The sequence below is a fragment of the Truncatella angustata genome (genome assembly GCF_020726525.1).
Source record: "Truncatella angustata strain MPI-SDFR-AT-0073 chromosome Unknown BKA67scaffold_1, whole genome shotgun sequence".
NCBI lineage: Eukaryota > Fungi > Ascomycota > Sordariomycetes > Amphisphaeriales > Sporocadaceae > Truncatella > Truncatella angustata.
Window position 1 is genome coordinate 4,541,933 of NW_025763381.1, and position 24,546 is coordinate 4,566,478.

General features: G+C 50.8%; 9 protein-coding genes across 9 annotated transcripts; 2 read left to right on the plus strand and 7 right to left on the minus strand.

Annotated features, from left to right (window-relative positions):
* Positions 1-193: 193 nt before the first annotated feature.
* BKA67DRAFT_547466 (uncharacterized protein) lies at positions 194-675 on the minus strand. Its single transcript, XM_046101454.1, has one exon. The coding sequence runs from the start codon at positions 482-484 to the stop codon at positions 254-256; it is 231 nt and encodes a 76-aa protein (XP_045964397.1). The 5' UTR covers positions 485-675; the 3' UTR covers positions 194-253.
* A 2,334-nt stretch (positions 676-3,009) lies between these two features.
* Positions 3,010-5,591, minus strand: BKA67DRAFT_653461 (mRNA cleavage and polyadenylation specificity factor complex subunit; the record flags this gene model as incomplete). Its single annotated transcript, XM_046106372.1, has 5 exons — positions 3,010-4,369; positions 4,424-4,627; positions 4,694-4,824; positions 4,880-5,045; positions 5,248-5,591. The coding sequence occupies 5 exons, from the start codon at positions 5,589-5,591 to the stop codon at positions 3,010-3,012; spliced, it is 2,205 nt and encodes a 734-aa protein (XP_045964398.1).
* A 983-nt stretch (positions 5,592-6,574) lies between these two features.
* Positions 6,575-6,916, plus strand: BKA67DRAFT_653462 (uncharacterized protein; the record flags this gene model as incomplete). The annotated part of the gene is made up of 3 exons (XM_046106373.1): positions 6,575-6,582; positions 6,651-6,778; positions 6,828-6,916. The coding sequence occupies 3 exons, from the start codon at positions 6,575-6,577 to the stop codon at positions 6,914-6,916; spliced, it is 225 nt and encodes a 74-aa protein (XP_045964399.1).
* A 402-nt stretch (positions 6,917-7,318) lies between these two features.
* Positions 7,319-9,826, minus strand: BKA67DRAFT_46574 (Sds3-like-domain-containing protein). The gene is made up of 3 exons (XM_046096897.1): positions 8,525-9,826; positions 7,972-8,458; positions 7,319-7,909 (listed from the first exon to the last, which is right to left on the minus strand). Exons 1-3 carry the CDS (start codon positions 9,562-9,564, stop codon positions 7,397-7,399), a joined length of 2,040 nt encoding a protein of 679 aa, XP_045964400.1. The 5' UTR covers positions 9,565-9,826; the 3' UTR covers positions 7,319-7,396.
* Positions 9,827-10,893: 1,067 nt separating this feature from the next.
* Positions 10,894-12,547, plus strand: BKA67DRAFT_547479 (uncharacterized protein). The gene has a single exon (XM_046101455.1). It carries the CDS (start codon positions 11,057-11,059, stop codon positions 12,098-12,100), a length of 1,044 nt encoding a protein of 347 aa, XP_045964401.1. The 5' UTR covers positions 10,894-11,056; the 3' UTR covers positions 12,101-12,547.
* A 552-nt stretch (positions 12,548-13,099) lies between these two features.
* On the minus strand, positions 13,100-14,846 carry BKA67DRAFT_653465 (tubulin/FtsZ family protein; the record flags this gene model as incomplete). The annotated part of the gene is made up of 4 exons (XM_046106374.1): positions 13,100-13,581; positions 13,647-14,467; positions 14,561-14,619; positions 14,835-14,846. 4 exons carry the CDS (start codon positions 14,844-14,846, stop codon positions 13,100-13,102), a joined length of 1,374 nt encoding a protein of 457 aa, XP_045964402.1.
* Positions 14,847-15,553: 707 nt separating this feature from the next.
* BKA67DRAFT_46645 (cytochrome P450) lies at positions 15,554-17,455 on the minus strand. The gene is made up of 3 exons (XM_046096899.1): positions 16,315-17,455; positions 15,782-16,263; positions 15,554-15,725 (listed from the first exon to the last, which is right to left on the minus strand). The coding sequence occupies exons 1-3, from the start codon at positions 17,167-17,169 to the stop codon at positions 15,575-15,577; spliced, it is 1,488 nt and encodes a 495-aa protein (XP_045964403.1). The 5' UTR covers positions 17,170-17,455; the 3' UTR covers positions 15,554-15,574.
* Positions 17,456-18,011: 556 nt separating this feature from the next.
* BKA67DRAFT_46643 (uncharacterized protein) lies at positions 18,012-20,105 on the minus strand. Its single transcript, XM_046096898.1, has 2 exons — positions 19,584-20,105; positions 18,012-19,520 (listed from the first exon to the last, which is right to left on the minus strand). The coding sequence occupies exons 1-2, from the start codon at positions 19,855-19,857 to the stop codon at positions 18,115-18,117; spliced, it is 1,680 nt and encodes a 559-aa protein (XP_045964404.1). The 5' UTR covers positions 19,858-20,105; the 3' UTR covers positions 18,012-18,114.
* A 2,051-nt stretch (positions 20,106-22,156) lies between these two features.
* BKA67DRAFT_653468 (isoprenoid synthase domain-containing protein) lies at positions 22,157-23,518 on the minus strand (the record flags this gene model as incomplete). The annotated part of the gene is made up of 7 exons (XM_046106375.1): positions 22,157-22,226; positions 22,283-22,543; positions 22,594-22,683; positions 22,736-22,892; positions 22,942-23,192; positions 23,246-23,311; positions 23,364-23,518. The coding sequence occupies 7 exons, from the start codon at positions 23,516-23,518 to the stop codon at positions 22,157-22,159; spliced, it is 1,050 nt and encodes a 349-aa protein (XP_045964405.1).
* Between the last annotated feature and the right edge of the window lie 1,028 nt (positions 23,519-24,546).

Genomic DNA, 24,546 nt, shown 5'->3' on the forward strand with positions numbered 1-24,546 from the left:
CGGACGGCCGTGTTATGATAGATCGGTTGATCTGAATGTCGACGTGTATGTTGTGGCAGGGTGTACATCAATACTGGTAATACGTCGTGCAAGCGCTAACAAGCAGTATGGAATGTTTTGACACAACACCCGACTTGAGGTATGGAACTTTTCTTGAAACCACAAAAACGTGTGCAAATCGGCTGATGTATATATTTTCGAGAGAGAAAAGTTTCTTGCAAACAAATGAGATAAACGACAAGGACAAACTCTATTATTGACATGGGCTATTCACTACTGTTCCTGCCATGGGGATTTCTTTGTTGATCATGGCGCCTCCTCGAGCAACGCCATGTTTCTGGGGGTGGTACCACCCCTGCATGCAATTGAGGCCGCTGAGACTTGGGGGTGCAATTGAAGGCCGCGACACCCAATGACAGCCCAGTGCCGTGGCAACGGCCCTGCAAGGGGCCAAGTAGGCCATGTGCAAGACCACTGGCCTCATTCATCAATACCTAACTTGAACTTTCAGTACGCTCAGATCTCCTGCTCCTGAATTGACAGCAACTGAGTGGACGCATGATGACAAACAGCTTGAAAGCTGGCGTCATATTCTGTAGCAAAACTTCGTGGGAACAGTCCTTTGTCCATGCCAAGAGAGGTCTTGGATTCGACTGCCGAAACACATATACAGCCATCCCACGCGCGCATGAACGTGTGAAATGAGACTTCGTGTAACGCGACTTGATGTTGCTTTTCCGTCCCCCCCCCGTTTTAAGGTGCAATTAGCACATTATCTGAATCCGGCGTATCAAATGTCAAAAAAGTCCAGCCTGTGTATTAATTACCATTCCGGCACACAATCATGTGCTGGTCGATAGGTGGAATCTAAGATGATGGTAAGTTAAGTCTGGGATGTTCCTAGTATAAACTCGTCTCAGCCGCACCTATAGATATGATACTCTTCCTTAAGACTCAAATTTTTTTCTTTCAACGAAACATCTCGCGAGTCGTGTTTCTCCGCAACCAATTCAAGGTCGATCAGCGAGCGATTCGAGTTAATCAACTCAGATTCTCCTACAATAGAGAAGCTGCAATCAAAAAGGGGCTCTTTTAGTTTTCTAACTAATATCAATGCAGTCGGGATTTGGTCGATGACGATGGAGCCCCTTTTACCCCCTGACCAGCGGCGGTGCGCTCCGCCTTGTACATAGTATAGCTGGGGACGGTGGATACTATCGGCGTCGGATTACGCTATCAACACCAGGTGGCCATTACCATGCACATAGATAGCTTTGAATCAGGCAAACCCCGGGATCTGCAATCGTATTTTGCAACCTCAAGATTGGATCAAGCGTAGCAAATTCTCTACGTACTTGTATTCGAAACTGCTCCTTAGTCCACTGACAACGGGGCACGAAGTTCTGTACATTTGGAGTATGGGCGTCAGACTTGCTCGTGAAAAGTACCAGAACTGATTGCGATTCAAGGTCGGGCTCATTAACGGTGCGCAATCTATCGCAACCAATGAAATCGAGACCAAGTCCAATGTCCACTGAGAAGAAAAAAGCCGGCGGGCATCTACACAGGAGAAAAGCTGATGTGAAAATGGAGACACCAAGTCCGGAATAAACAAGAAGGGGAATATTGTGGACGAACGCCTGCAATCTCTAGAGCCAAACAACATTTCCCGCTTTCCAAAACGAATGCCCCATCGCTTTCGTAGCCAGGTTGAGGCGAACCGGATTTTCAGCTTGTCTGGTTATTTTTTCGACTCTATAGCCTTCGACCCCCAGTCTTTGTTGATGGCTTGGACATGGAACTTGCCAATCTATGAACATTTCATGTTCTACCGTTCTCGTAGGTCAGGAATTCGACCATGCTGTCGCAGCTATAATTACATACAGAACTCGAATCTGTTCAACTGTGTTTCTGTCAAGAACCGGGGTAAAATGACCCTGGTTTTCAAGCATTGGGGATTGAGTTAAAAAAGATTTTAATTTTGAAAAAAAAAAAAAAAAACCCCCCCTCGATATCAGGGGCCAGGGCATCTCAAGCCGCGACTAGATCATCGTCGACGACGCTGGAACGAAGGACATGACCTCTATACAATTTCTTGTTGCGCGGCTGATGGGATGTCCAAGACTTAATGGCGAGGCAGTGGGTCGCCACCGGGTGGCAATTGCTAGAACTGCAGTGTGATGCTAATTACGTGGACGGATCTGGATCGCGGTCGCTACGAGACCATGCGCGGATGGATTCATCAACTGACCAAGATTGAATTACGCTGGTGTTGTGGACAATAGTGCATGTTGATACAAACTGAATTTTAGTACAAATCCTGAGCCAGTTTGCCCGGGAGCTTTCAGGTGCGTAACGCACAATGCCTCCCAATGTGGTATAAATCCATGCGCTTCATGCAAGTCGTGAGTGAACCCTTTCTAACTACTATTATAGAAGTGACAAAATAAATTTTATCGTCCTCACAGCCACACAGCATTTTCGTCGGATTGCAATTACCTCTGTTGCCGAACGCCATATAGAAAAACAAACGTTCGAGCCCCCAACCGATGTGGTGTACAATAGTACAGCTCTGGTTGTGAGGATCTATAGTTTTTATCCTCCAAGAAAATGATTTTCTGCCATTGACGCTGCAACTGGGATCAAGTGTGTGGAGGTTTGGCGCTTATGTTCGGAACGTTGCTTTCGAGTCTTGCCCTTCGCACTACGACCGAGTTTTGCGGGAGGCATACTCGACTCTTCTGATTTGATCCCGCAAGAATCATGCTCGTACTCTTCAGTGAGTGACCGCTCATCTGTACGTGTAATTCCAGGAGGACTTCCATATTGATGATGGGCACGCCCTTCTCATGCGGTGTATCCTTGTCGTTTGAATTCGAATCCGCAAGACCAGTCTCGAATCTCCTGTTCATCGTCACACTGCTGTTCTCTGATGTGCTCAGATGTATCGCTCTTGCCGTGGAGCTCTCTCAATTCCTCAAGGTAGCCGTTCAGAGACCGTGCTGCATTCTACGTAGCAGCAACAGCCTGTCCAGCTCCGATTGGAGTTCCGGCAGGAGCGAGCAGCTGTTTTTGCTGTTCCATGAAGCCTGGACGCCACTTCGTAAGGTACTTGCCCGCCATTGCTCGGGCCTCGTCGTACTCCAACCATATATCTTGAACAGCATCTAGGGCAATTTCTCTGACTGGGGGACGCATCATGACCAGGTAGAGAAGACTGGTTAGTGCCAGGTTGACGGTGCTAGGATCGCGACACAAAGTCTTAACGCGGGCAAGTATATCCGTGTTCAAGCTGGGAATTTCGCTCAAGAACCGCGTGAGCACCTTGTCCTGGGCGTGGAGGTAAGGAATCATGCCTTCGATTAGTCGCAATGCCCACTTATCGTAGTTCAATAGAACATTGCGATCCTCGTCCGAAGTAGCCTTTTGTTGTACACGATCGTTATACCACTCCTCGCATAACCAAGACACCGCGATTTCAATGCGCTTCCGGAAATCCTCCAGCACATATACGTAAAGTGATTCGCGTATCGAGTTACTGAGACTGATACCACTTAAAACATTGCCGTTGTCCTCGTCCTTGGAAATGCTGTCTAGCCCGGCAGCAGCACGGGTTGCAAGTCGTGTAATAATGGTGATCCATGATTCTCGATCAAAAGTGGTTGCGGCTAACCTGTTGATTCCGGCCTTCGTCTTCTTCGTCGATGGATCTTCGAGCGTGCTCATGACGCCAAACACACGCGTGACAGTGCCCTGACCGACCTTGACAGCTTGCTCCGGCTCCAGTGCTGGTGGCGGCGGAAGTCTAAAGGTCGGCAGTGCGAGTGTGCCCAACACAGCCGGTTTTTGCATCTCGCCTCTTTGCACTGATGGTTCCGAATCGAGCTTATTCAAGATCTGCTCTGTATCCTCGGCTGCGTAGTAGTCTGGCTCGTAGTCATCGTCATCTTCCACGTCCAACGCTGTTGTTTGTGGATCGAGTGGCCTGGCAGCAACCCTATGCAACTCCGCCAGCCTGTCACGAACACCCTGAATCGCCCGAGCGAATAGGCTGGGATCTATTTTAGCGATGGCATTGACACTGACTTTGGCAGCCAAAGGCGCCGGAACAAGGGCAACATCGAAGTTCCGGAGACCCTCGTTCTTTGTGAAAGTAAATATGTCAGCGAGCGAATGCGGGCCAGGTGGTAATGGACCAATCTGAAGTTCTGGCAGCGCTGGTGCGGTTCGTTGACGTTTAGCCTCTGTGCCATCTGCCACTTCACTGATTGCTCGTTTTCTGCTGGCTCCCTCTTGCATTTCAGCCCGTGCTTGCATAAGTCGCTCCAGATATGGCTGTAATCTTTGAGCCATAACGCCCTTGGTGTCCCTAGGGCCGTTGTTAGTTCGCAGTTATTGTAGAATGGGCAGTGAGATGACCTACCGTCTAACGAGGTGCATGCATAACATGCGTGTCGTCTTCTCCAAGGACCTCACAACCACTTTTGTCTTGGGCGTCATTGGCGTGCTTGCAAGTTTCAAAGGGTTGAACTGGAGTATGGCATTCACCACTTTGTTCGAAGTTATGGGTCTCATACGAATGAGAATGGACAAAGTGTTTAGGGTTGCATCTACTACCAGAACGTCACTACGTGGCAGGCAAAGCACCGTATTAGTTGCGAGATCACTGCAGAGAGCTATTCTAGTATCATACCTGGTGCCATCTTGCAGTACACTGAGCATCCGGTCAAGGAGTCCCGTGGCCTCTGCTTCCATAGCATTTACATTGAGTACCGAGTGATCGCGAGGGACCATGTTCAGAGAAATGTCGAGGGGATCACCGCGCTGCTCTCTGTTAGCTTATCGACGACGGGGAGCTCTTTCGCAAATCTGTACATACTCTCGGCTCGGGGTTGATGCTCGGCGACTGTGCTAGAATGACTCTCTGTGCAAACTTGACGCAGCAGATGCGTAATGTCGGAGGAGCGTTCTCCCAGAGTTGAAAAATCCTGGTCTTGATGGCTGTCATGTTCTTCCACGTGGTGGTGTCATATGCGTTCGATATTCTGTGACATGTGGAATCAGCACTTCGGTATCGCCGAGCAAAGTGAAGGACCCGTCTGATCTGGCATTGTCTAGGAGACAACCGGTCAAGGGCTTGGACGAATCGCACTCGCAAACACAATCACAGGCAAAGCCAGATCTACGAGGGAGGCATTTTACGAGTCCACAGCTGAGGACATGGAAGGGGGGGAGGGGGCGACCTACATCCATCTCATAGCTAGGGGGTATACACTAGCTGATGTCTGAACGACACTGCGCAACACCAAAAGGTCCTGGTTTGGATCCTCCACCAAGTCCTTGAGAGTGTCCAGTATCAGCAGCGACAATGTTTCCTTCTGGCTTAGTGGTACTGCAGGTGTCGCGAATGCTTCAGCCATGAAGTCGGCGCCCCATCGTCGAAGCTCAACATGGGCGGAGGGGCCAAATATCGGTAGCGTAGCTTGTATAACTTGACCATAGTAACTAACATCGCCGAGGACAAGCTTACGTGCGTCGGAAAGCTGGCGGATCTGGTCAGGGACCGACATGTTACTGTTGGCGGCGGCCATGTCGACAGTGGCAGGTCAAGGTCAGGTAACCCGACCTTGGGCGCAAGATTTAGGCAGATCAGGGACAAGCTACGCAAGCGATTGAGAAGTCTGAGGTGATAAAGCTGCAAGAAAAAGCGTGATATCTAAGCTCGGCACATCAAACCTCCAGGTGTATGAGAATTATTCGTGGAGTGGGCTGTCGCGTGAAAAGCTGCGAAAGGTTGGGTTGGGGGTTGTGGTGTTGTGGTTTTCGCTGCTGCCAGGCGCTGGTGATGTCAATTTGAGCATGGGATTTCGTACTTGAGCGCGCAGTGTACAGCAAGTGCTTGGTGCGGGACCTTGAAAGGACAGGTAGGGACGCGCTTCCTGGTTGCAGTGCTTGTTTCTTGTTTCTTATTTCTTTGTTTCTTGCTGCTGAGTGTTAGATGAAGTTGTGATCAGTGGTTGGGATGAAATGCCGGTCGGTTCTCCTAAAGAACCATTGTAGCATTAAAGTCCTGGTTGTCAACTGCAGATCGGAGAGATTCGAGATGGAATGAAGAAAGCGAAGCTGCTTTGTCTCGGAAGCAGCATAATAATAACACAGGTGCCCCCCCAAAAGGGTCCCCTGCTTTGACTCTAGTCTAGACTAGACGAACTCTGACTCCGGCTGGCCTAATAACGTTACAGCTTACAGCTTACAGCGGTCCAGGACAGGTCACCGTACAGTGTGTAGCGGCATCGCGCCTATGCATTTATGCAGCTATCAGTGTGGCTATCGCTACTACCACCGCCATCTTACACTGTAGGTTAGTTACATGTGTATATACATACATAACTAACCTTACATACTTACTTGCTCGTGTTTAGCTCCACTTATGCCTTAGCTTGGGCTGCTGCATCGAAAGACTGAATCGCCGGCGAGGTGCACCCGTTCGGAAATCTTTAGCAGACTGGTTGAAGCAACTGCATAATTGTCGCAACATTGATAAGTCGAACCTGTCAAGCACATTCTCACCAAGATGACTGGGTAGGTGCATCCGCATCAAGATCCTAGCTTTACTTTTTCCCCTTCAGCTGACTCTGTCGCGCGTCTAGCGGCCACGGAAACTCGTCCTACTACAACAAGAATGCGCACTCGCCTGCACTGATTCGCGCCCGGCGACCATACCTTCTGAAGAATGCCATCGTGGGAGCTGGTATCGCCTCCTTCGCCATAGGAGTTTGTATGTTCACCACTTGATGCACCCATAACCCCCAGCTCACGGTCAACAGACATCTATACCATCAAGGCAATTGGGCAAGATGAATTCACCGACGTCAAGGTGCCCGATACACCGCAACAGCCGATTGCGAAGTCATAGGCAGCACGAACAGAGCCGGCAATTGGGGAGAACGACGGCATGTAAAATCAGAGCATTCTAGGCGTTGGTGGCAAAACCATGATCATTCGATTATAATGGTTCTGTAAAGGAAATGGTATCGTGGCTCGAGTTGAGCACTAGAAACTGGGCATATTCGGCAACGCCGCCAGACCTGTATTGGTCTGCCAAAACAACTCCAAAAAGAACAAGAAAAAAAGAAAGAAAAAAAGGGAGTGATCCGCCCATGTGTACCACAAAGTTGGACCGTAGTTGTCCTGGAACGCCGTGTATCTCCTATCAAGTCCTGTATTCATACCGTTTTTGACCAATAAGAGCAAATCTTGATACCTCCATGAATATGATATGACGCCGAGCTCCGGATCAGATGCAAGGGTATAACCCAAACGCTGTAAAATGCAAGGACCAAGCCGCCTGCTGGTAAAGGAAGTGTACAGCCGTGATACATGTCCTGGTGCTGCACTAGAAGCCACCCACGGGAGGTGCAGTCTCGCGCTTGACAGCTCTCCCTTGCTCAGCTTCAGCCGCCGCCGCCGCCGCCGCCGCAGCAGCAGTCGCGGCGGCCTTCATGCTCCTTATGCTCGTCTGTTCTAGAAGACTGGCGGCACGTGTAGTTTCGGGTGACGTTGTCGGTGCCCGTGGCATACGATTGGCTGTCGTTGAATTTCCATTGTACGGTGCATAATTCGACGTGGTCGATATCGTGCTCGAGGAAAAGGGGTGCTGCTGTGAATGTCGGCGCCCACCCGGCGCCTCGGCAGGCGGACTACGTCTCCTGGGCTCTTGTTGCGAGTGTTGTCTTTGCAGAAGATGAGCATTGGATGGATGATGAGGATTAGCCCAAGCATTCTGCTCGATGAACTGCTCCGCTGCAGAACCCAAACCCGGGCCAAACGGTGGTATTCCCCTTAAATCGGAGATAAACGACCTGCCTGGTTCCCGAGCCTGTGGTACCGGTCCGCGACCTCGCTGTAGCTGACACGGTTAGCTTTTGGCCCTACTGGACTCGTGTATCAGGGGGTTGCAAATTCACTTACATTCATTGCTTCAAAGTCGTCATCCAGCTCTTGTGACGATGCACCACGCATATCAGGTGCAGCAGGCATGCCTTCATACTTGGCAACGCCGGACAGAATTGCGACTTCCTTGTTGTACGCCAACGCATCGCGGACCCTTTGCGCCGGTGCTTGAGGGAATCGTAGACCGAAATCGTGCACGTTGTTGGCATGCTTCCGCCTCTCATGCTGTATGGCGTACCAATACTGCCCGAGCTCACCAATAATTCTCTCTCTTGTTTCGCGAACATCCTGATAATACTGCGAGTGTATTTGCGCACGCCTTGCAACGGCCCACCTTCCCAGAGTCCCGATGTTGAGGTGAAACTCGTTCTCAGCTATGCGCAGCTTGTCGTCTTTCCTAGTATCAATGCACTCCATCATAGCAATGTAGTCGGGGTGTGTAGGGATATCGGCCTTGAGCATTGCTTCTTCTCTGTTTAATTGGTCGAGCCTTTCCTCGTATAATCTGTAATTGACTTGGTTAGCCGCCCGTCGGTCTGATTTGGACATGGCGGGTCAAAGGGCAACTTACCTTTCCCTGAATATGGCGAATTGTCTCTCTATACTCGTCAATCCGTCCAGGGCGGCTCTCTTGCGTTCAACTAGTGATTGTGTCAGCTTGTTCGGAACGCCGTACGTGAGACCATGTTTCGTACGCTCTTCTTCGGTTCTCTGAGCGGCCTCGGCCTCTCCATCGACATCGGCGCCGGTATGCTCGTCATCTCCAGTGCGAGCGCCATCTTCTTCGGCAGTTATGCCGTCTGCGGGTTCTTCCGGGGGCTCATCGCTCTCGGCCCTGGGCGATTTGCGCTTCTTGGATACAGTGCGTGGCTTTCGGGCGCGCGATTCCTCCTCGATTTGGGCTTCTGCATCGAGGTCATCCGTCTGCCCATCTCGTCCCTCGTTCGCAGTAGGCTCCACAATTGTCTCTTCGCCGCTGTTGGTGCTGGGCTCCTCGTCGTCTGCCATGGCAACGTCGCCGTCTTGGTCTGGTTGACTGACGCGCAGAGGTGATGCTGAGCGCTTTCGCGCAGGCAGGTCGTCCTCAGGCGCATCAGCTGGAGGCGATGTGCGCTTGCGCTTCCGAGCCTCAGTGTCTTGAGCTGCGGCGGCGTCTGCAAGGATGTCAAGTGTAGGTGAAGGCAGCTTCTCGGCCGTGGGGGGCCCTGAGCTGTGAGGGCGAGGAGGACTCGAAGTGAAAGAGCCTTGGAGCTCAGAAAGAGGTTCGTCTTCATCATCATCGACGCGGATGCCCTGGCGAAGCTTGGTGGGGGTCCTCTCGAAGGCGTGAGCACCAGCGAGAGCGTCGGTATGACGGGTAGGGTTTTGAGGGGTAGGAAAGAGACGCTCTGTCTCGGCTTCAGTGTCATTTGCGTCGTCGTCCTCGTCGTCCTCGTCCTCGTCCTCGGTTCCGTCGTCGTGGTGGACCTCGGGGCTCTCTTCGGGGAGGTCGAGATCATTCTGAGAACCGCCGAGGTCAGAGAGCGGGCTCGATCCGTCATCGTCGTCGGAGAGCGGCTCAATGGCGGGAGGCAGTATAGTTAACGGCGGGGCCGTATCACCAGTCGCCATGACAGGCAAAGTGAAGCAGCCAGTTCCAGAGAGCAGAGGATGTTATGGACGGGCGATCGAGGCCAAGGAGGGAGCCCGTGTCAAGAGCAGCGCTAATTGAGAAGGAGTGTTTTGTTGACCGTGTGCCGAGTTTCGCAGGGTGGGAGGAGAGCAGAGGAGAGGGGAGGAGAGAAGAACGTAGCGGAACAAAGTGCCGAACGGCAAGTGTGCAATTAAGATAACCAAATACCACAAAGGAATTACTCCTCGGAGTAATCGAGTGTAGTTCTCATGGGGAAGCTGTGATTGAGCAGGTATAGAACATGGGGGAGGGGAGGGATTCAGTGTGGCATGGTGATCTCTCCGAGCAGTTGAAAGTGAAAGGCGGGCGCAGGCGTAGTAGTAGTGGATGTACCCTCTGGTGCTTGGTGCTGCACTACTGTCGGTAAGAAATATGCACCTTACGTACCTATCTCCCACGAGAAAGCCACAGAGGCCATAGCCCAAAGCCCCAGAGCCCAGTGATCAAAAGGTCGAGCTGCCAATCTACGCCAGAAACCACCCGGCGGCCCTGCGGCTTGGTGGGTCCGTTATCGTCTTATCGTTATCTGCCTTCGCAACTTTTTTTCCCAAGCCTATCGTGGGGTTATCGAGAAACTGAAGCTTGCCTGCCAGGAACTCTAACCTTCTCCCCCCCAGATTCACGTATACCATGGCGAAAGGGTAAGAAGGACTGGCCTGAGTCGTCTGCTTCTCTTGGATTTAGCATGCTAATTGGCTCACAGAAAATCTGCTGGGCTGGTAGCCCCCAAAGCCACCATTGACAAGACCCTGAACGATCTCTTTGCAAGCAGTGTAGGTTCAATTCTCTTTAATCAAGTCTACAAGTTCTCCAGCTTATGATTCGACACAGTCAGGACCTGTCAAAGCACCCTCAGCAACGCGATACTCAAAGCTGCTTCCCTTGAAGGAGTCCAAGCCTACCAAGCAGGCTGATGGAGAGTCTGGTTCTGAGCATGGTGACCAGGACGATGGGGATGACGAAGAGCTCAGTGAAATCGATGAGGAACTAGAAGATGAAGATGACGAGGAATTGTCCGACGCCGAGCTCGGATCCGAGGATGAGACAGAAGACCAGGAACATGCAGCTTCGGAAAATGAGGCCCCAGTGCCTGAGCCCAAGAAGGAGAGGAAACGAAAGCGCAAGGACGAGTTTGAGGATCTTGAGGACAAGTATCTCAGCAAGTTGGCCGACGACGACGACGAAGATGACGATGCCCCTACAGAGAAGAGGCGCAGGGCGGAGACAAACGGCGAAAGCTCAGCAAAGGACACTGCTCGTGACGACGACGACGACGACGACGACGACGACGATACCCCTATCGTGCATGAGTCGTTGCTGCAGAGACCAGATGAACATGCTGACGTCGAAGTTGACAAGGCAAATCGCACCTTGTTCCTGGGCAATGTCAACTCGGACGCCATCGCCTCGTCCAAGGCCAAGAAGGAGCTCATGGCGCATCTCGCCGGGCCTTTATCAGACCTGGACGCAACTTCAGGCCCGCACAAGGTCGAGTCCATTCGTTTCCGCTCAGTTGCCGTCGCCGGCAGCGGCATGCCTAAGCGTGCTGCCGTTATCACCAAATCCCTAATGGAGACGACCACCAAGTCAGCCAATGCCTATGCTGTCTACTCAACCCAGCTTGCTGCGAGGACAGCGCTCAAGGCCCTGAACGGAACTGTCGTGCTCGATCGCCACATGCGAGTAGACAGTGTGGCCCACCCTACTCCGATTGACCACAAGCGCTGTATCTTCGTCGGCAACTTGGGTTATGTGGACGACGAGACCATCCTCGAGACCAATGCCGAAGGTGAGACCAAGGCCAAGAAGCGCAGCAAAGTCCCAGCAGACATGGAAGAGGGTCTCTGGCGTATCTTTGGCCAGCATGCCGGGAAAGTCGAGAGCGTTCGTGTTCCCCGAGATGCCAAGACCCGCGTGGGCAAAGGATTTGCCTACGTGCAGTTCTATGACACAAATGATGTCGAGGGCGCCTTGTTGCTCAACGGCAAAAAATTCCCTCCTATGCTGCCCAGAATCCTGAGAGTCAGCCGTGCTAAGAACCCGAGGTTCACGGCTTTAGCTACGGAGAGGACGGCCAAGGCCAAGATGGACGCAGCAAAGGGCATGGGGGGCACTGCGGGCAAGCCAAAGAGCACAAAATACAAGCACAAGGCGACCCCAGAGCAACAGTCGTTGGCCGGACGAGCAAGCAGATTGTTCGGTCGTTCTGGTGCGCATCGCGAGGCACAACGCTTGAAGGGGGGAGACAAGAAGCCAAGACAGAGAGAAGGAAAGCCCGACGGTAGGCCCGACTTGGGTGCCCTCAAGACACCGGAGCAGATCGTCTTTGAAGGCCGCCGCGCCAGTTCCAAGGACGGCAAGCCGAAAGACCTCAAGTTCAACAAGACCAAGGGCAAGAAGAGGCCGCCGCGCCAGATGGCCCAAGGCAGGGGTGCAAGAAGAGCTTCCGAGTGGAGGAAGCAGTCTGACAAATAAGCGGCCGGTGTTGCGAAGAACAATAGCTTTTGTTGACCAGGAATAGGCACTTACCATCCATATAATACCCATGAGCAGTGATTAGAGCTCGACGCTACCAAACACTACATGACCTTCATCTTTCTAGTCGTTAGTGCGCATATCGAGATATCAATAAGGCTATAACGATAAATTACATGTGAAATCCCAAAAGTGATTGTTATCAAGGCAATGCGGTGAACGTTTAGGATTCCCACGGCTTGGAAATGAAAATGAAAAAGAAAACAAAAAGGGTGGGGAAGAAGAAAAAAGAGAAGGGTTTTCCTAACAATTCATGTTTATCATAAAACCACCTCTCCTCGCTGAGTGCGTGAAATAATTCAGAGATGCGATTCGACAACGGCCCCCAAGTCCTCATCGCGGCTAGAAAACCCCCGTTTGGACCGCCCGTTCTGCCTAGTCTAGGTACAATATACCTAGCATGATGAGCCTGGTGCAACAGTCGTCTTAAGGCACATGCGCTGCGCAACCGCACTCATGCTTATCCGTATACTTGATACATGTCTGATCAGAACGCACCTACTAGTAAGGGCTACTAACATTCATAGAGCGCTTTAGCTGGAGATATTCCTGCATGGTTCATTCCGTTGGCGAAAGCACACAATGATCACCGCTAAATGTCGTTATGGAAAGCATGTTTGATTCACGGATCTTCATCCAATTCTTCTCGGCCCGACGCATATATTCTGCAATGGGAGGACTGCGACTTGCAGTGGCACGACCCCGTTGCTCTCAATGGCATCCAAACCCACCACGACTATCCACCAGCCTTTCGACCAAAAACTCTTTTCTATCCTCGACTTCGACAAGCAGCGGAGGTCTATGTGCGTACTCTTTCACCTGTTCACAGAAGTGTATTCCAGTATTCCGGTCTAGGAAGGAAGAATGGAAACCATAGAGCGGGATGAAAAACGAAAGGGGGTATTTAAAAGGTGCACACAAATGATCTAGCGCAGCATTCTAGTATTCAGCCTCCTCCTCCTCGTCAACATAGCTGTCAGCTGCAACCTCCTCGTAATCCTTCTCAAGAGCAGCAAGATCCTCACGGGCCTCGGAGAATTCGCCCTCCTCCATACCCTCACCGACGTACCAGTGGACGAAGGCACGCTTGCTGTACATGAGGTCAAACTTGTGGTCGAGACGCGACCAGGCCTCTGCGATAGCAGTGGTGTTGGACAACATGGACACGGAGCGGTCGACGGAAGCGAGACCACCATCGTTGGGCGATTCGGTGGGCACAGCCACGGGCTTCTGGTAGTTGATGCCAAGCTTGAAGCCAGTAGGGCACCACTCGACGAGGTTGAATGAAGCCTTAGCCTTGAGCGCGGCGATAGCAGCACTGCAGTCGCGGGGAACAACATCGCCACGGTACAGCAGAGCAACAGCCATGTACTTACCGTTGCGGGGATCGCAAACAACCATCTGGTTGTTGGGCTCGAAGCCTGTGCTGGCATTAGTACTAGGTTCAGGGGAAGGGGGGGACGGGATTGTTGAGCCCAGGACATACACTGGAAGGTCAAATCATGGACCTTGAAGCTCTCGTGGGAGCTCTTGGAAGCCGACACAACGGGGGCGTAGCTGATCAAGGGGTAGTGGATACGAGGGTAAGGTACCAGGTTGGTCTGGAACTCGTTCAGGTCGACGTTCAGGGCACCATCGAATCGAAGGGAGGAAGTAATGGAGCTGACGACCTGAGCAATGAGGCGGTTCAAGTGCTCGTAGTTGGGGCGGGGGATGTCCAAGTTGCGCTTGCAGATGTCGTAGACAGCCTCGTTGTCGACCAAGAATGTGCAGTCCGAGTTCTCGATGGTGCTGTGGGTGGAGAGGACAGCGTTGTAGGGCTCGACGACTGCAGTCGAGACACGGGGGGCAGGGTAGACGGCGAACTCGAGCTTGCACTTCTTGCCGTACTCGGTGGAAAGACGCTCAAGGAGCAGGGCGCCGAAACCAGAACCTGTGCCACCACCGAAAGAGTGGAAGATGAGGAAGCCTTGCAGAGCACTGCAGTTGTCGGCAACGCGGCGGATGCGGTCAACAACACTCTCGACCATCTCCTTGCCAATGGTGTAGTGGCCACGGGCGTAGTTGTTGGCGGCATCCTCCTTGCCGCTGATCAGGAGCTCGGGGTGGAATAGCGAGCGGTAGTCACCAGTTCGGATCTCGTCAATGGGGGACGGGTCAAGGTCGACGAAGATGGAGCGGGGGACATATTTGCCGCCGCTGGTCTCAGTGAAGAAAGTCTCGTAGGAACCGCCGTCGACCTGCTCCTGTCCGTCGACCTTGGCCGCCGGACGACCATCGCGTCCAAGACCGTGTTCGAGCAGGTACCTTGTAACAATGGTCAGTTGGGAACGTCCTCGTGTTTGGAGCTCGCAGCCGGTTCTGGGGTGGTGCTCGGCACTAAAGCGGTGTGGCACTCACAGCTCCCAAGCGCTGTTACCCAGCTGGGTACCAGCCTGGCCGAGGTGAAGGTGAAGAATCTGGAGAAGGACAGCGGTCAATCAATTGTCTCACCCACGAGCATCTGGCGTTTTGGTAGGTAGGCGCGTTTAGAGGCATGGGCAGAGGCATGGGCAGAGGCAGAGGCAGAGGCAGAGGTACCCGGTGCACAAGTGGTAACGCAACGGCGGAAAAATAGGGGACCTCAAAGTTGGGATTGTGACCGGGCCCTGCTGTAGATCAACGTCAAACTCACCTCGCCCTTCATGATGGGATGTTTGTGCTGGGAAATGGTATAGAAGTTGGGCAATGCTCGAGGGGCCGGAAGGCTTGAATTCAAGAACGGGGTCTTGGACGGGACTCTGCGCGCAGCGCTTGTTGAGTTTCAATTCAACGAAGATACTGAAGGTAGGAGTTCAAAAGGGAGGTGTGGACTCGATTGCAATGGGTTTTGTGTGGAGTTCCGTGTCTGTTAACTCTGTTCGCGCAGCTGCAGCTTGGGTGAGGGGCGGACGATGTGATTGGCGACTGGACTTGTTTTCTTTGTGCCTTTGGTGGAGGGGCAGCTCGCATTGACTTTCTCAGAAAGATGGGGGACGATGAATTCGGCTCACCCTGCTAGTGTGCCAGGTTCTCCTCAGGCCAACATCTGCGGCAAAGATACTTGTGATTAAACAGCTCGCCAGGTACGTACTGTGCACCTCACACCGCTCCCATGTCAATGCCATGTATCACTCCAAACGGGTAGCAGGGGTCTTTGCCTATTTCAGCGCTAGATGGCGCCGTCAAACGTCTAAGGTTAGCTCCCCGGCAACATTTGAAGCTATGTATTCGACTGTTATAGTAGCTATCCGGAATCACGGCCGGACAAAGCCATCCAGCTCATCGACCACATCCACCATGGATGTCTACTGTCGTCCAACCTCCCCTATTAAGCACCCCAGTATCATCTGATCTAACTTGTTCCAAGCACTCCCCGTTGTTTTCTTTCGTCTATCAACGGGGGCGGAGGTATGCCATCAGTGAAGGCTTCGCCCACAGACTAAAGTTCTTCTGGTCAAGCCAGTTGAGACTCTCATCGTTGATTTTGAGGTCAAAATTCCACAGCGTCCGAGCAAGAATTGTGCGCATTTCGACGTAGGCAAGGCTGCTTTCATGTCAGCTTGAAATCGTCCCTGATCTATAAGAAGCAATGTTACTCACTTTCGCCCCAAGCAATTCCTTGGTCCGACATGGAAGGGCTGCAAGGCATCGCGTTGATCATCCGCGAACCTTGGATCGCCTAACCAGCGTTCGGGGTGGTATTCCTGGGCATCTTTCCAGAGTCGCTCATCCCGGTATAGAGCAAAGTGATGCACAGCCACGGTCTGCCCTTCGGCAATATACTCACCACAGACTCTTGCTCCTCCTGGCGGCACAATTCGCGGCAGCCCCCCAGCGACTGGAGGATACAGCCGGAAAGATTCGTTCAAGCATGCATTCATATAAGTCAATTCGTTGACCGTGATGAAGTTAATATCCTCTTCCGACTTGAACGCAGACCGAATCTCCTTTGTCGCCTTCTGTAGTGCGTCCGGATTCGCCATGAGGTGGTAAGTCACTCCGCATAGTTGCGTTGCAGTTGTTTCGGAGCCAGCAAGAATCAGCAAGCTGCTGTTTGCTTGCAGCTTTTCTAAAGTGAGGCCCTGCCAGTGGTCAGCTTCCTGGGTGGCAAGACGTATTCCCGGTTCAGTTACCCATTCGTCTGCCCTTTTTAACATAGGCTCGACCAGATCAGGCCGGTCCTGGTACTTCTCCATCCGGTCCTTCAACTTTACCTTCGATATGTTCAAAAAGTCTTGCCTTTGCTTATCCATCCTTTCCGCAAAGGGCACAAGGGCGTCCAAGACAGCCTTGATCGTAGGATATTGTGCCAGAGACTGGACGATCGTCCCCACACGCGCCAGCGAGAGAATTGTTGAAACCCAAGTGTGATATTGAGAGGTTTTGAGGCAGCCAAACGGCTCGCCAAAGGCCAAGTCCCCGATGATGTCAAAAGTCGCGAAGTTGTACCAGGCAGTCAAATCTAGCGCGGCTGAACCACCCGCGCAATTCTCGTGAAGACGCTGTACGAGCAGGTCGATATATTTCTTGATAAGAGGCTGCTGGTCACGAAGGGCCTTTTCGCTGAACCCATGCGCGAGGGTCCTCCTCAGCTTCCCGTGCTCCTCGCGGTCGGCAGTGATGATGTCCGTGGTCATGCCTTTGATGGGTCGGTAGAACTTGGCCGACTTCTCCATCTCTAACTGCCCTTTCGTTCGGTGGCCCTGTATGTCATTCCATGCTGCAGAGTTGGCAAACGCCAGCTCATCTGGTGCAACACGAACAATCTCGCCATACTGCTTGTGGAGAGCTACCATGTAGTACGGCAGAATACCCTTCGTGAACTTGAGAATATATGGTATCCTCGACACTCTCATCAGCAGAGGGCCCGGGAATCTCGCTAAAGGATGAAAATAGAGGTTATAGATAATGTTTGAGATAAAATACGTTAGCCAAAACACCACAACTGTAGCAATGGTGTTGCTGGTGCTGAGAGTATACAGAGCCATGTCGCTGATTTGGACGCTAATACGCCACCACTCATGGTTCGATTGGTAATTGCAGAGAAGAGATAACTCCCGTCATGTTGTTTTGGGCGGGGGTGCATGCAACAGGTATATAAAACTTGGATGGCGACGCCGTATTCGTGTTCCCGATTAGCACAAGTTTCATACGGCGTACCGACTAACCGAACATTGTTGTCCAGACGTCTCATTGGCGAAATACTGGGCAGATCTCCAATCCTCTAGAGAGGTCGATGCCCCCAATTATGCGGAGACTGATTAAGAGCAACACGATGCTCGAATATGTGGATTATGACGGATTACTTCCAATGAATACTGATATGTGCCACGAGACATGGGATAGTCACCACAGAGAGACCCCCTGCACAACTGTAGGCGCCTGGCATTTATTCCTTACACGAGTCATATGCACAACGCTTTGATCAGCGAAGCCCGTTCCATGAGCTGCCACCTGAGTTGGAATTCCAAGTGGGATGCATCCTTCTCTGTATAAATGCAGCACTGGGTTTCACTGAACACTGTGTTTCAGGATGTCCACCAAAATGATTCTTTCGACCAATCGCATGATCTTGCGAGAACGAGCTGGCATGCTCGTTCTAGACCATTGCACAAGGCCTTGGGTCGTAGTAGCTATGTACGCATGGCTGTTGGCAAGCTCCGTGTCGTGGGATGCGATACAGCGTCTCACATGCGACACATTTGTATGGAAGTTCCGAATGCATAGCTCCTATTGAGCTATGCTGATGTACATTATCAGTGCATCACTACCAAGCAGTCAAATATCGGGAATCGAGTTTACACGATCAGTGCCATCTGAGCGTTTCATGGCAAAATACTTACGCCGTCTGCAAGATTGATTCCTGCTGCAGGTAATCGAAAAAAAATAAAATTGGAATTTTTTTATCGCGCAAAAGGGTATATCCTTCCCCATCATTCGCCAGCGTCACCGAAGAGCGGCTGTAAATTTTGCACATCCGCGTCTTCTGCTGCATCCAGAAACTCATCCTCAGCAGACCCAATGCCTTCAAAATCGCCTGCTTCCGTCTGACGATTCACTTCCTCCATACCTTCGCAGGCTGTGTCGGCAAAGCGATGTAGCTCATCGACTGTAAATTGGTTGAAATTTGGAAAATAGCCGTCTATCGTTTTGTGCCAACACGAAGTATTGTTGTTTTCACCACCAGTCATATATGCAATTGCATCCCAGTCGCGCCTCCGCATCCTTCGAGGTCTATCTTTGTCGGCGTACGCCCAGGTCTGTTCTGCTTCCTCTGGCCAATACTCAAACTGCTCATTCTCCCCACCGTTGCTTACAGTTGGTTGCCTGATGCCCGTGGCGACCTCAACAAAGCGCTGATCTAAGCTTCGTCCGTTCCCTGTCGGGTCATACAAGTCATATTGTGGCCATTCATCAGGCCGCAGACCCACCAGATACTGATCGTATCCGAGGTTCGTCACGCGGCAAACGTCCAACTTGACATTGAGCTCCCGAATAGTCATCGCAATCCACCTGTGGTTCGGTGGTGGGCGTTGGTTGGGGTAACCAATCCAAAGGTTTTTCTCAACATCCTCGGGTTCGTGCGCGTTGTAGGTAGTCTTGAGGTAGACATGGTTTAGTATCAATTCCTTGAGCGAACTACCAAAGCACTTGAATAGAGATAAGAAGCCGCATGGCTGGATATCGACGCGCCGAAGCTCGAGTGAGGCAAGATATGGCAGTACAGACTTTGGCGGTTTGCGTATTGTCGGGATGGATCTGAAATTCCAGTCGCTCAGAGTGCAGTCTCGCTGAGAAGTACGCTTGACTTGCTGGAATAGCAACTCGTCCATGTTCAAACTGATGAGACAAAGGCTCTTCAGCTTGCCAGCCTTGCCGATCATTTCCCAAAGGCGCTGCTGAAAGCCAATAGTGTGATACCTCTCGCCTTCGTGTCTTCGTACTGACATAAGGAGATGCTCAAGGTGGACGAATGTATCCATGATATTCTTGACGTCTTGTGGGTTTCTCCAAAGTCTAACAATGCCAATGTCGGTCAGGTTCTCTAGCACGAGCGTCTTCAGTGCCTCCGAATCTTCTGGCCTGCGAGCAAGTGCCTCGAGTGTGTTTCCCAAGATCATGGTCGAGGCGTGGACATGTTTGGAGATTAGCTGAAAAGGGAGGTTCAGGCGTATGGCGTCCACGTTCATGGCCATCTCTAGCACGCTGCCAAGGTGTTCGCGATATTCGGCTTCGGTGAATGAAGCTTCATTCATACAGTATCGTTCGTACAGCCCGTCGAGGAAGGGTCTCATGGCGGGAACCCTCTTGAATATCTTGCCGAGATATTCCACCTCGCCTGCATGCGCCGGCGTTAGTACCGTGGATACTGGGGCAACTGGTCATTGGAGTATACACCAACCTTCGTCTCTGATGAGCATCATATCGAGAAATAGTGCTCGGCATAGGCTCCCGGCCCTTTCCAAAGCATCCGTGTCGAGCGAAGGCAGCTGTGATCGCGACAGCCTCGTGTAGTCAACTTGGAGTGTACGTAGGCCATAGGGCTTCAGGACATCGTCGAATAGCTTACATACTGTCCGAAGTTGCAGAAGGTCATTCTTTTTGTTGTAGTGGTTTGCGACACAATACTCCAAAATGGTGATGAGAATCTCCGGGGGAAGATGAGTGACGCTCATGCTGACTTGATTGCTTGCCTTGTTTCCCTTCCTTAGCGCACGAGGTGTCGCGATAGTTGGTGCGCAATTCGAGGTAGTGAATCACGGAGGCACCCCTCACGAATTGAATACGATGAGTTGCGGGCGTAGCTCTGCTACTCCGTCTTCGTTGCGAGCAGTTATCTCGTGATAGGTAATAATGATCATCTGCCCGAGTCGAGATTGAATTAAAGACAGCAGGGAGGGGACCCAAATATATCCCTGTAGCTCTGCCGTAAGCTGCAGCTTAGCGGCATGGGCTATCAACTCAATTCAGTCTGACAGCGGGGAAGGCCCCTGAATGCCTGCCCGAACCCCCTGTGCATCCAATGCCGACGATCCCAAATGCGCCGCGCACCGTATTGCAGAGCTCAATATGAGCATATGAGCAACGCACATTACACAAGGATCCTTGCATGTTCCGTTAATCTGGAAACCCTGAGTTCTAGTCCGTACTCTTGACAAGCTTTAAGTTATGCTAAGCTGGGGTAGTATTCATTGCCAATAGGTAGTTGGTGTCGAACAGGGCACTTGCGACGTACCACTGTATGTATTCGTCAGTCTCATATTGTGCCCAAGGCTCGCTTGGAAAGTGCTCAGGACCAGTCTTGGTGTTGACTGCTGATTGTACTCTTGCCAGGAGTTGTACAAGTGGAGGGCGGGGGTTGTGGTCAGGCCATGCACATTGTGCTGCTAGATAATAAAGTTCCATGTTCAAGTTGGGGAATGCGGTTTGAGGATTTACTCCAGGGACTTGTCCGTAGACGTTCTGGGTCGCTTGTCCACAAGTCAGCATAGCAGTTGTCCCAAGAAATCGAGGAAACCAGACTTACACAACCAATGTAGTAAATATCCCCGGGCTGACGCCACGGCTGCTAGAAGTGAGCCTTCCACCGTACGTCATCGGAATGAGAGGGACAAAACTTACTGCATATGACCACTTATATAGGTACTGGTTGTGTCGATTACGACACTAAAGTTTATGATCTTTAATGCTGGAACCAGGTAATGGTCCTCGGTGTCGAACTCGCTGAATACAACTGCCAAACATGAGCTTCCCAGTCATTTAGAGACTGCAATATCATACCGCAAAAAAGGATAAAGGGGGGGGGGGACGAAGAGGCAGTGGGTATAATTTTCAAAATTGACCACATCTCGATGGTATATCTGATAGTCGTGATTGGTTGGCTCTGCTTGCTGGGCTGTTCGTTATCCTCTGTCTCAGTCGATCAGTCGTCAGCTTCGTGTTAACCTAGATCATCCGTGTTGTTTATCAGGCGGAAATGCCATGGCCACTCCCATTTTGACCACTTCTATTAAATATCAGCCGTTGCCGTCCTTTATTTACCAGTAGGCTCAATAGAACTCACGATACAAGAAAATTGCCAAGCATTGGCCGTAAACTCTCCCAACGTCATTCCACGCAGGTGTTCCGCGAAAAGTGCAAATTGGCCTTCCCTTAGTGCGCTCACTGCAATCCCCTGGAGCCTGCTCACGACATTGTTATCGACAATAAGCTGTGCAATGTACGTTGCGCCATGCAATTTCTTTGCCATTATCATCTCTGTATGTAGATTTAAAAGGCTCATGGGGCTACTCATAGAGAACTTGGCGACGAATTTGCGCGTCTCGACTCCATTTCCCATCTCTCAAAATATATAAGTATCGCCGTGTCCACCGGCCCCGAGAGCATCATAGAACTCAAATCCGCCGCTTTGTTAGTGATCGTATAGTACTATGGCGATCACCGCCGACATCAAGGTAATATTTGTTGCACGGGAAAACAAGAAGAATCAGTAGAGTAGAACCACACTTCTATTATGTGCTCTCGGGACAACACTGTGTATAGGGGCCTCGTCTTGATGAGTTTTGTTCTTGCTCAGCGTCCTGAGTGGAGGGCAATTTGTCCCCTTGTTTCCCGTAATCCACACATCACTACGCCTTTTGTCGTTCAAGGTCAATCGGCACACTAAAAGCAACACATCTCGGAAATGTTTCCCATTGAGGTTTATCGAGAAACTAAGGTGGTAATATCAACAAAACGTTGGAACGCGAATGAAATAGATGAAAGATAGGGGTATCGTAATTTGTAACCTATTGTGTTATATCCCGCCTCTACGTAAGCCGTTGCCTCCGTCAAAATGTTGTCAACGTCAAATATACTAAAAAGAGTATCAACACCCAACGCCTTATTATCATTGTAACCAGTATTTACGCTCGATTTTGTGCGCCTGCGCTTTGTTCCTGGCCCTTTTTTATTATTATGGAAATCGAGGGATTATCACAGGTACAACTCGATGCTTCCGTCTTCTTTGATGAAATCGGCGACACCGTATCTCTTTGCGACGAGACTGGATCCACGCATGTCAGTATATCTTCAAGGGAAAAGCACTTCAACAATACATACCTCCATTCAAGGTTGCCAGTGTTTACCATCCGGAAAAGATCGACCACCTTAGACACAGCTTCATGTGCCTGAGCGTCATATGAGATACCTTGGAGTAGTACTTCGGCTGTATTGTCGTATAATTCGACCAGTTGTTGAATGTAGTCCACTGAAAGCTGTACAGCTAAGTCTAAGTCCTCAAACTCGTGAAACAAGAGAGCAACAGAGCTAAGGACGCTACCAGCGCGCATTTCCTTCTTCAAAGAGATAAGGTCGTTAATTCTGCGAATACGTCAGTTGACATACTTTTCTAGGCTTTAATCGACACTTACACTGAGTTGATTACAATTGTCGACACCCAAAGCGTCTCGTAGGCTGTGGTGGTGATAATGCTCATTGGCAGCTTAACATCAAGAGCAAATCTGCGGGTTCATTAGCTTTGATGGTATGTAGATACATTCAATTATAGCTTACTCGGACATTCCTAGCAAGGTGCCCATGCCACTTGTCAATGTCCTCACTTCCCAATACCTTTGCAAGCTGGGGACGAATTCACTTTTCTCGAACTCAGTCTCTATCCTCGTAGCATCAATGTACTGATCAAAGTGTCGCAGTAGCTCTTCCCTTTGCTCTGTGAATATGTTAATATTGTTCAAGTATGGATTGTAGTTGATGCTTACCATGGTCGTAGGCCTCACGTATCCTCTGAGCGATGCTCTCAAAGTTACGTATCAAACGGTGTATGGGTACAGGAGTGCCTTCTCGATTTGCCAAGCCAAAGCTCTGCGCAACATACTCTTTTGTGGCGAGCCTGAACTCTTCGGCGTCTTGGAGATTCTCGAGGTTCTCGACATAATCGTCCCATATGCCAAACCAGATGGTCAGGTCTGTCATTACTTGAAAACGGTCCCATGTTGATGTAGGCCACCACCTTGGCGAAACTGTAAGCAACAGATCAAAGCAAGCAACTTCTCTAGGTCATACCTGGCGGCAAGTAATGCTGGGTCTGCATCGTTGACAGCTTTCTGGTGCTTCTCGCTGGGGAGTATACTATGATTTACTTAGCGGGAGTTGCTATCAGCTTTTGCACAAGGTTACATACATTGAAAGTTTCCTCTGTACTGCATCCTTTGTTTTCGCATAATGTTCACTTTGCTGACTTGGCCAATGCGAAAAAATCGGCTTTAAATCTGGGATAACCAATTTTTTACCCTTGAGCTTTTTGGCTAGGATCTGGGTTTCGGTTCCGCGAGGCATGGCGGAATTTTGTAACAAAGCTTATGAACTATGAGTTATAAGACACGAAAACATCTGACTGTGAGATTTGACCCCGAATATAGCAATTGACTTGACCAAGAGCTGCCCGTTTTATAAGAGCCCTACCTCCGCATATTTACATTTACTGTGACAACCTGGACCACGATTTCGTTTGGCTATCGCAAGCCACAGGACCTACGTGCGGATCCGGCTCAGTAAAGATAGCGCTTGCATGGCTAGATGTAACAAACAACCTCGTTGATTCCGAGTAGCGAAACCGCTATACCCTGGATCCCATGGTGAATTTCCGCCCACGTTTTCTTGGGCACGGTATTTGAGCAATACTAACCAATCGAACGCAGCCCCATCTTCCCAAAATGGATTTCCACCCTGCTTCAGCCGCCGTTGGCGTAGCCCAGTTCAGCTGAGTGGGTGGCCGCTACCCAAATGCGGTATACCTAGCTAGCTGAAGCTGTTGACGATGCAGCCTAGTATAGCGGATATCCACAGCATGCTCAACACCAGCTGAGAAATGCGGCATGAGGTACCACATAAGTTATTCCCTACATCTGCATTCAGTCAAGACTGCTTGTTTCTTCCAATATTCTAGACCCAAGTCTGCGTCAACGGTCCGCTTCCGTGAAACGAAGCCATGTATTGCCTAGACCTTGATTCCATTGGACCTGTATCGAGCGTAGCCTAATCTACCAAAATCTTCAATCATCCCATTGCCCAAAAATGTTACCATTTACGTGGTTCGCGCCATGCCCTATACCCATTCTATGAGGACGGCATAAGTATAATATACAGAACACTTAGTTTACTCAAATATCTTTAGGGATCTCCCCACGATAAAGCACCCTTAGCCATAGAGCTACAGCTAGTGAAACGGCTCCTCTCAAAGCTGTCCGGAGTGTCTGTTTATTTTATTTGATCATTTTTTATTCTCTTAGCGCATTTGGTGCAGGAATAAGTTTTGAGGGTACATATCTCTCTTATCTTGAGCCGCGAGTCCCGCGCATTGAAGG

Coding starts and splice junctions, on each gene's coding strand:
- BKA67DRAFT_46643 (XM_046096898.1), bottom strand. CDS start 19,857: ATGAGCGTCACTCATCTTCCCCCGGAGATTCTCATCACCATTTTGGAG. Junction 19,521..19,583: donor GATGCTCATCAGAGACGAAG/GTTGGTGTATAC, acceptor CGGCGCATGCAG/GCGAGGTGGAATATCTCGGC.
- BKA67DRAFT_547479 (XM_046101455.1), top strand. CDS start 11,057: ATGGCGCATCTCGCCGGGCCTTTATCAGACCTGGACGCAACTTCAGGC.
- BKA67DRAFT_547466 (XM_046101454.1), bottom strand. CDS start 484: ATGAGGCCAGTGGTCTTGCACATGGCCTACTTGGCCCCTTGCAGGGCC.
- BKA67DRAFT_46574 (XM_046096897.1), bottom strand. CDS start 9,564: ATGGCGACTGGTGATACGGCCCCGCCGTTAACTATACTGCCTCCCGCC. Junction 8,459..8,524: donor TTCGCCATATTCAGGGAAAG/GTAAGTTGCCCT, acceptor AGTCAATTACAG/ATTATACGAGGAAAGGCTCG. Junction 7,910..7,971: donor ACGACTTTGAAGCAATGAAT/GTAAGTGAATTT, acceptor TAACCGTGTCAG/CTACAGCGAGGTCGCGGACC.
- BKA67DRAFT_46645 (XM_046096899.1), bottom strand. CDS start 17,169: ATGGCTCTGTATACTCTCAGCACCAGCAACACCATTGCTACAGTTGTG. Junction 16,264..16,314: donor TAAAAAGGGCAGACGAATGG/GTAACTGAACCG, acceptor GACCACTGGCAG/GGCCTCACTTTAGAAAAGCT. Junction 15,726..15,781: donor AGGAATTGCTTGGGGCGAAA/GTGAGTAACATT, acceptor ACATGAAAGCAG/CCTTGCCTACGTCGAAATGC.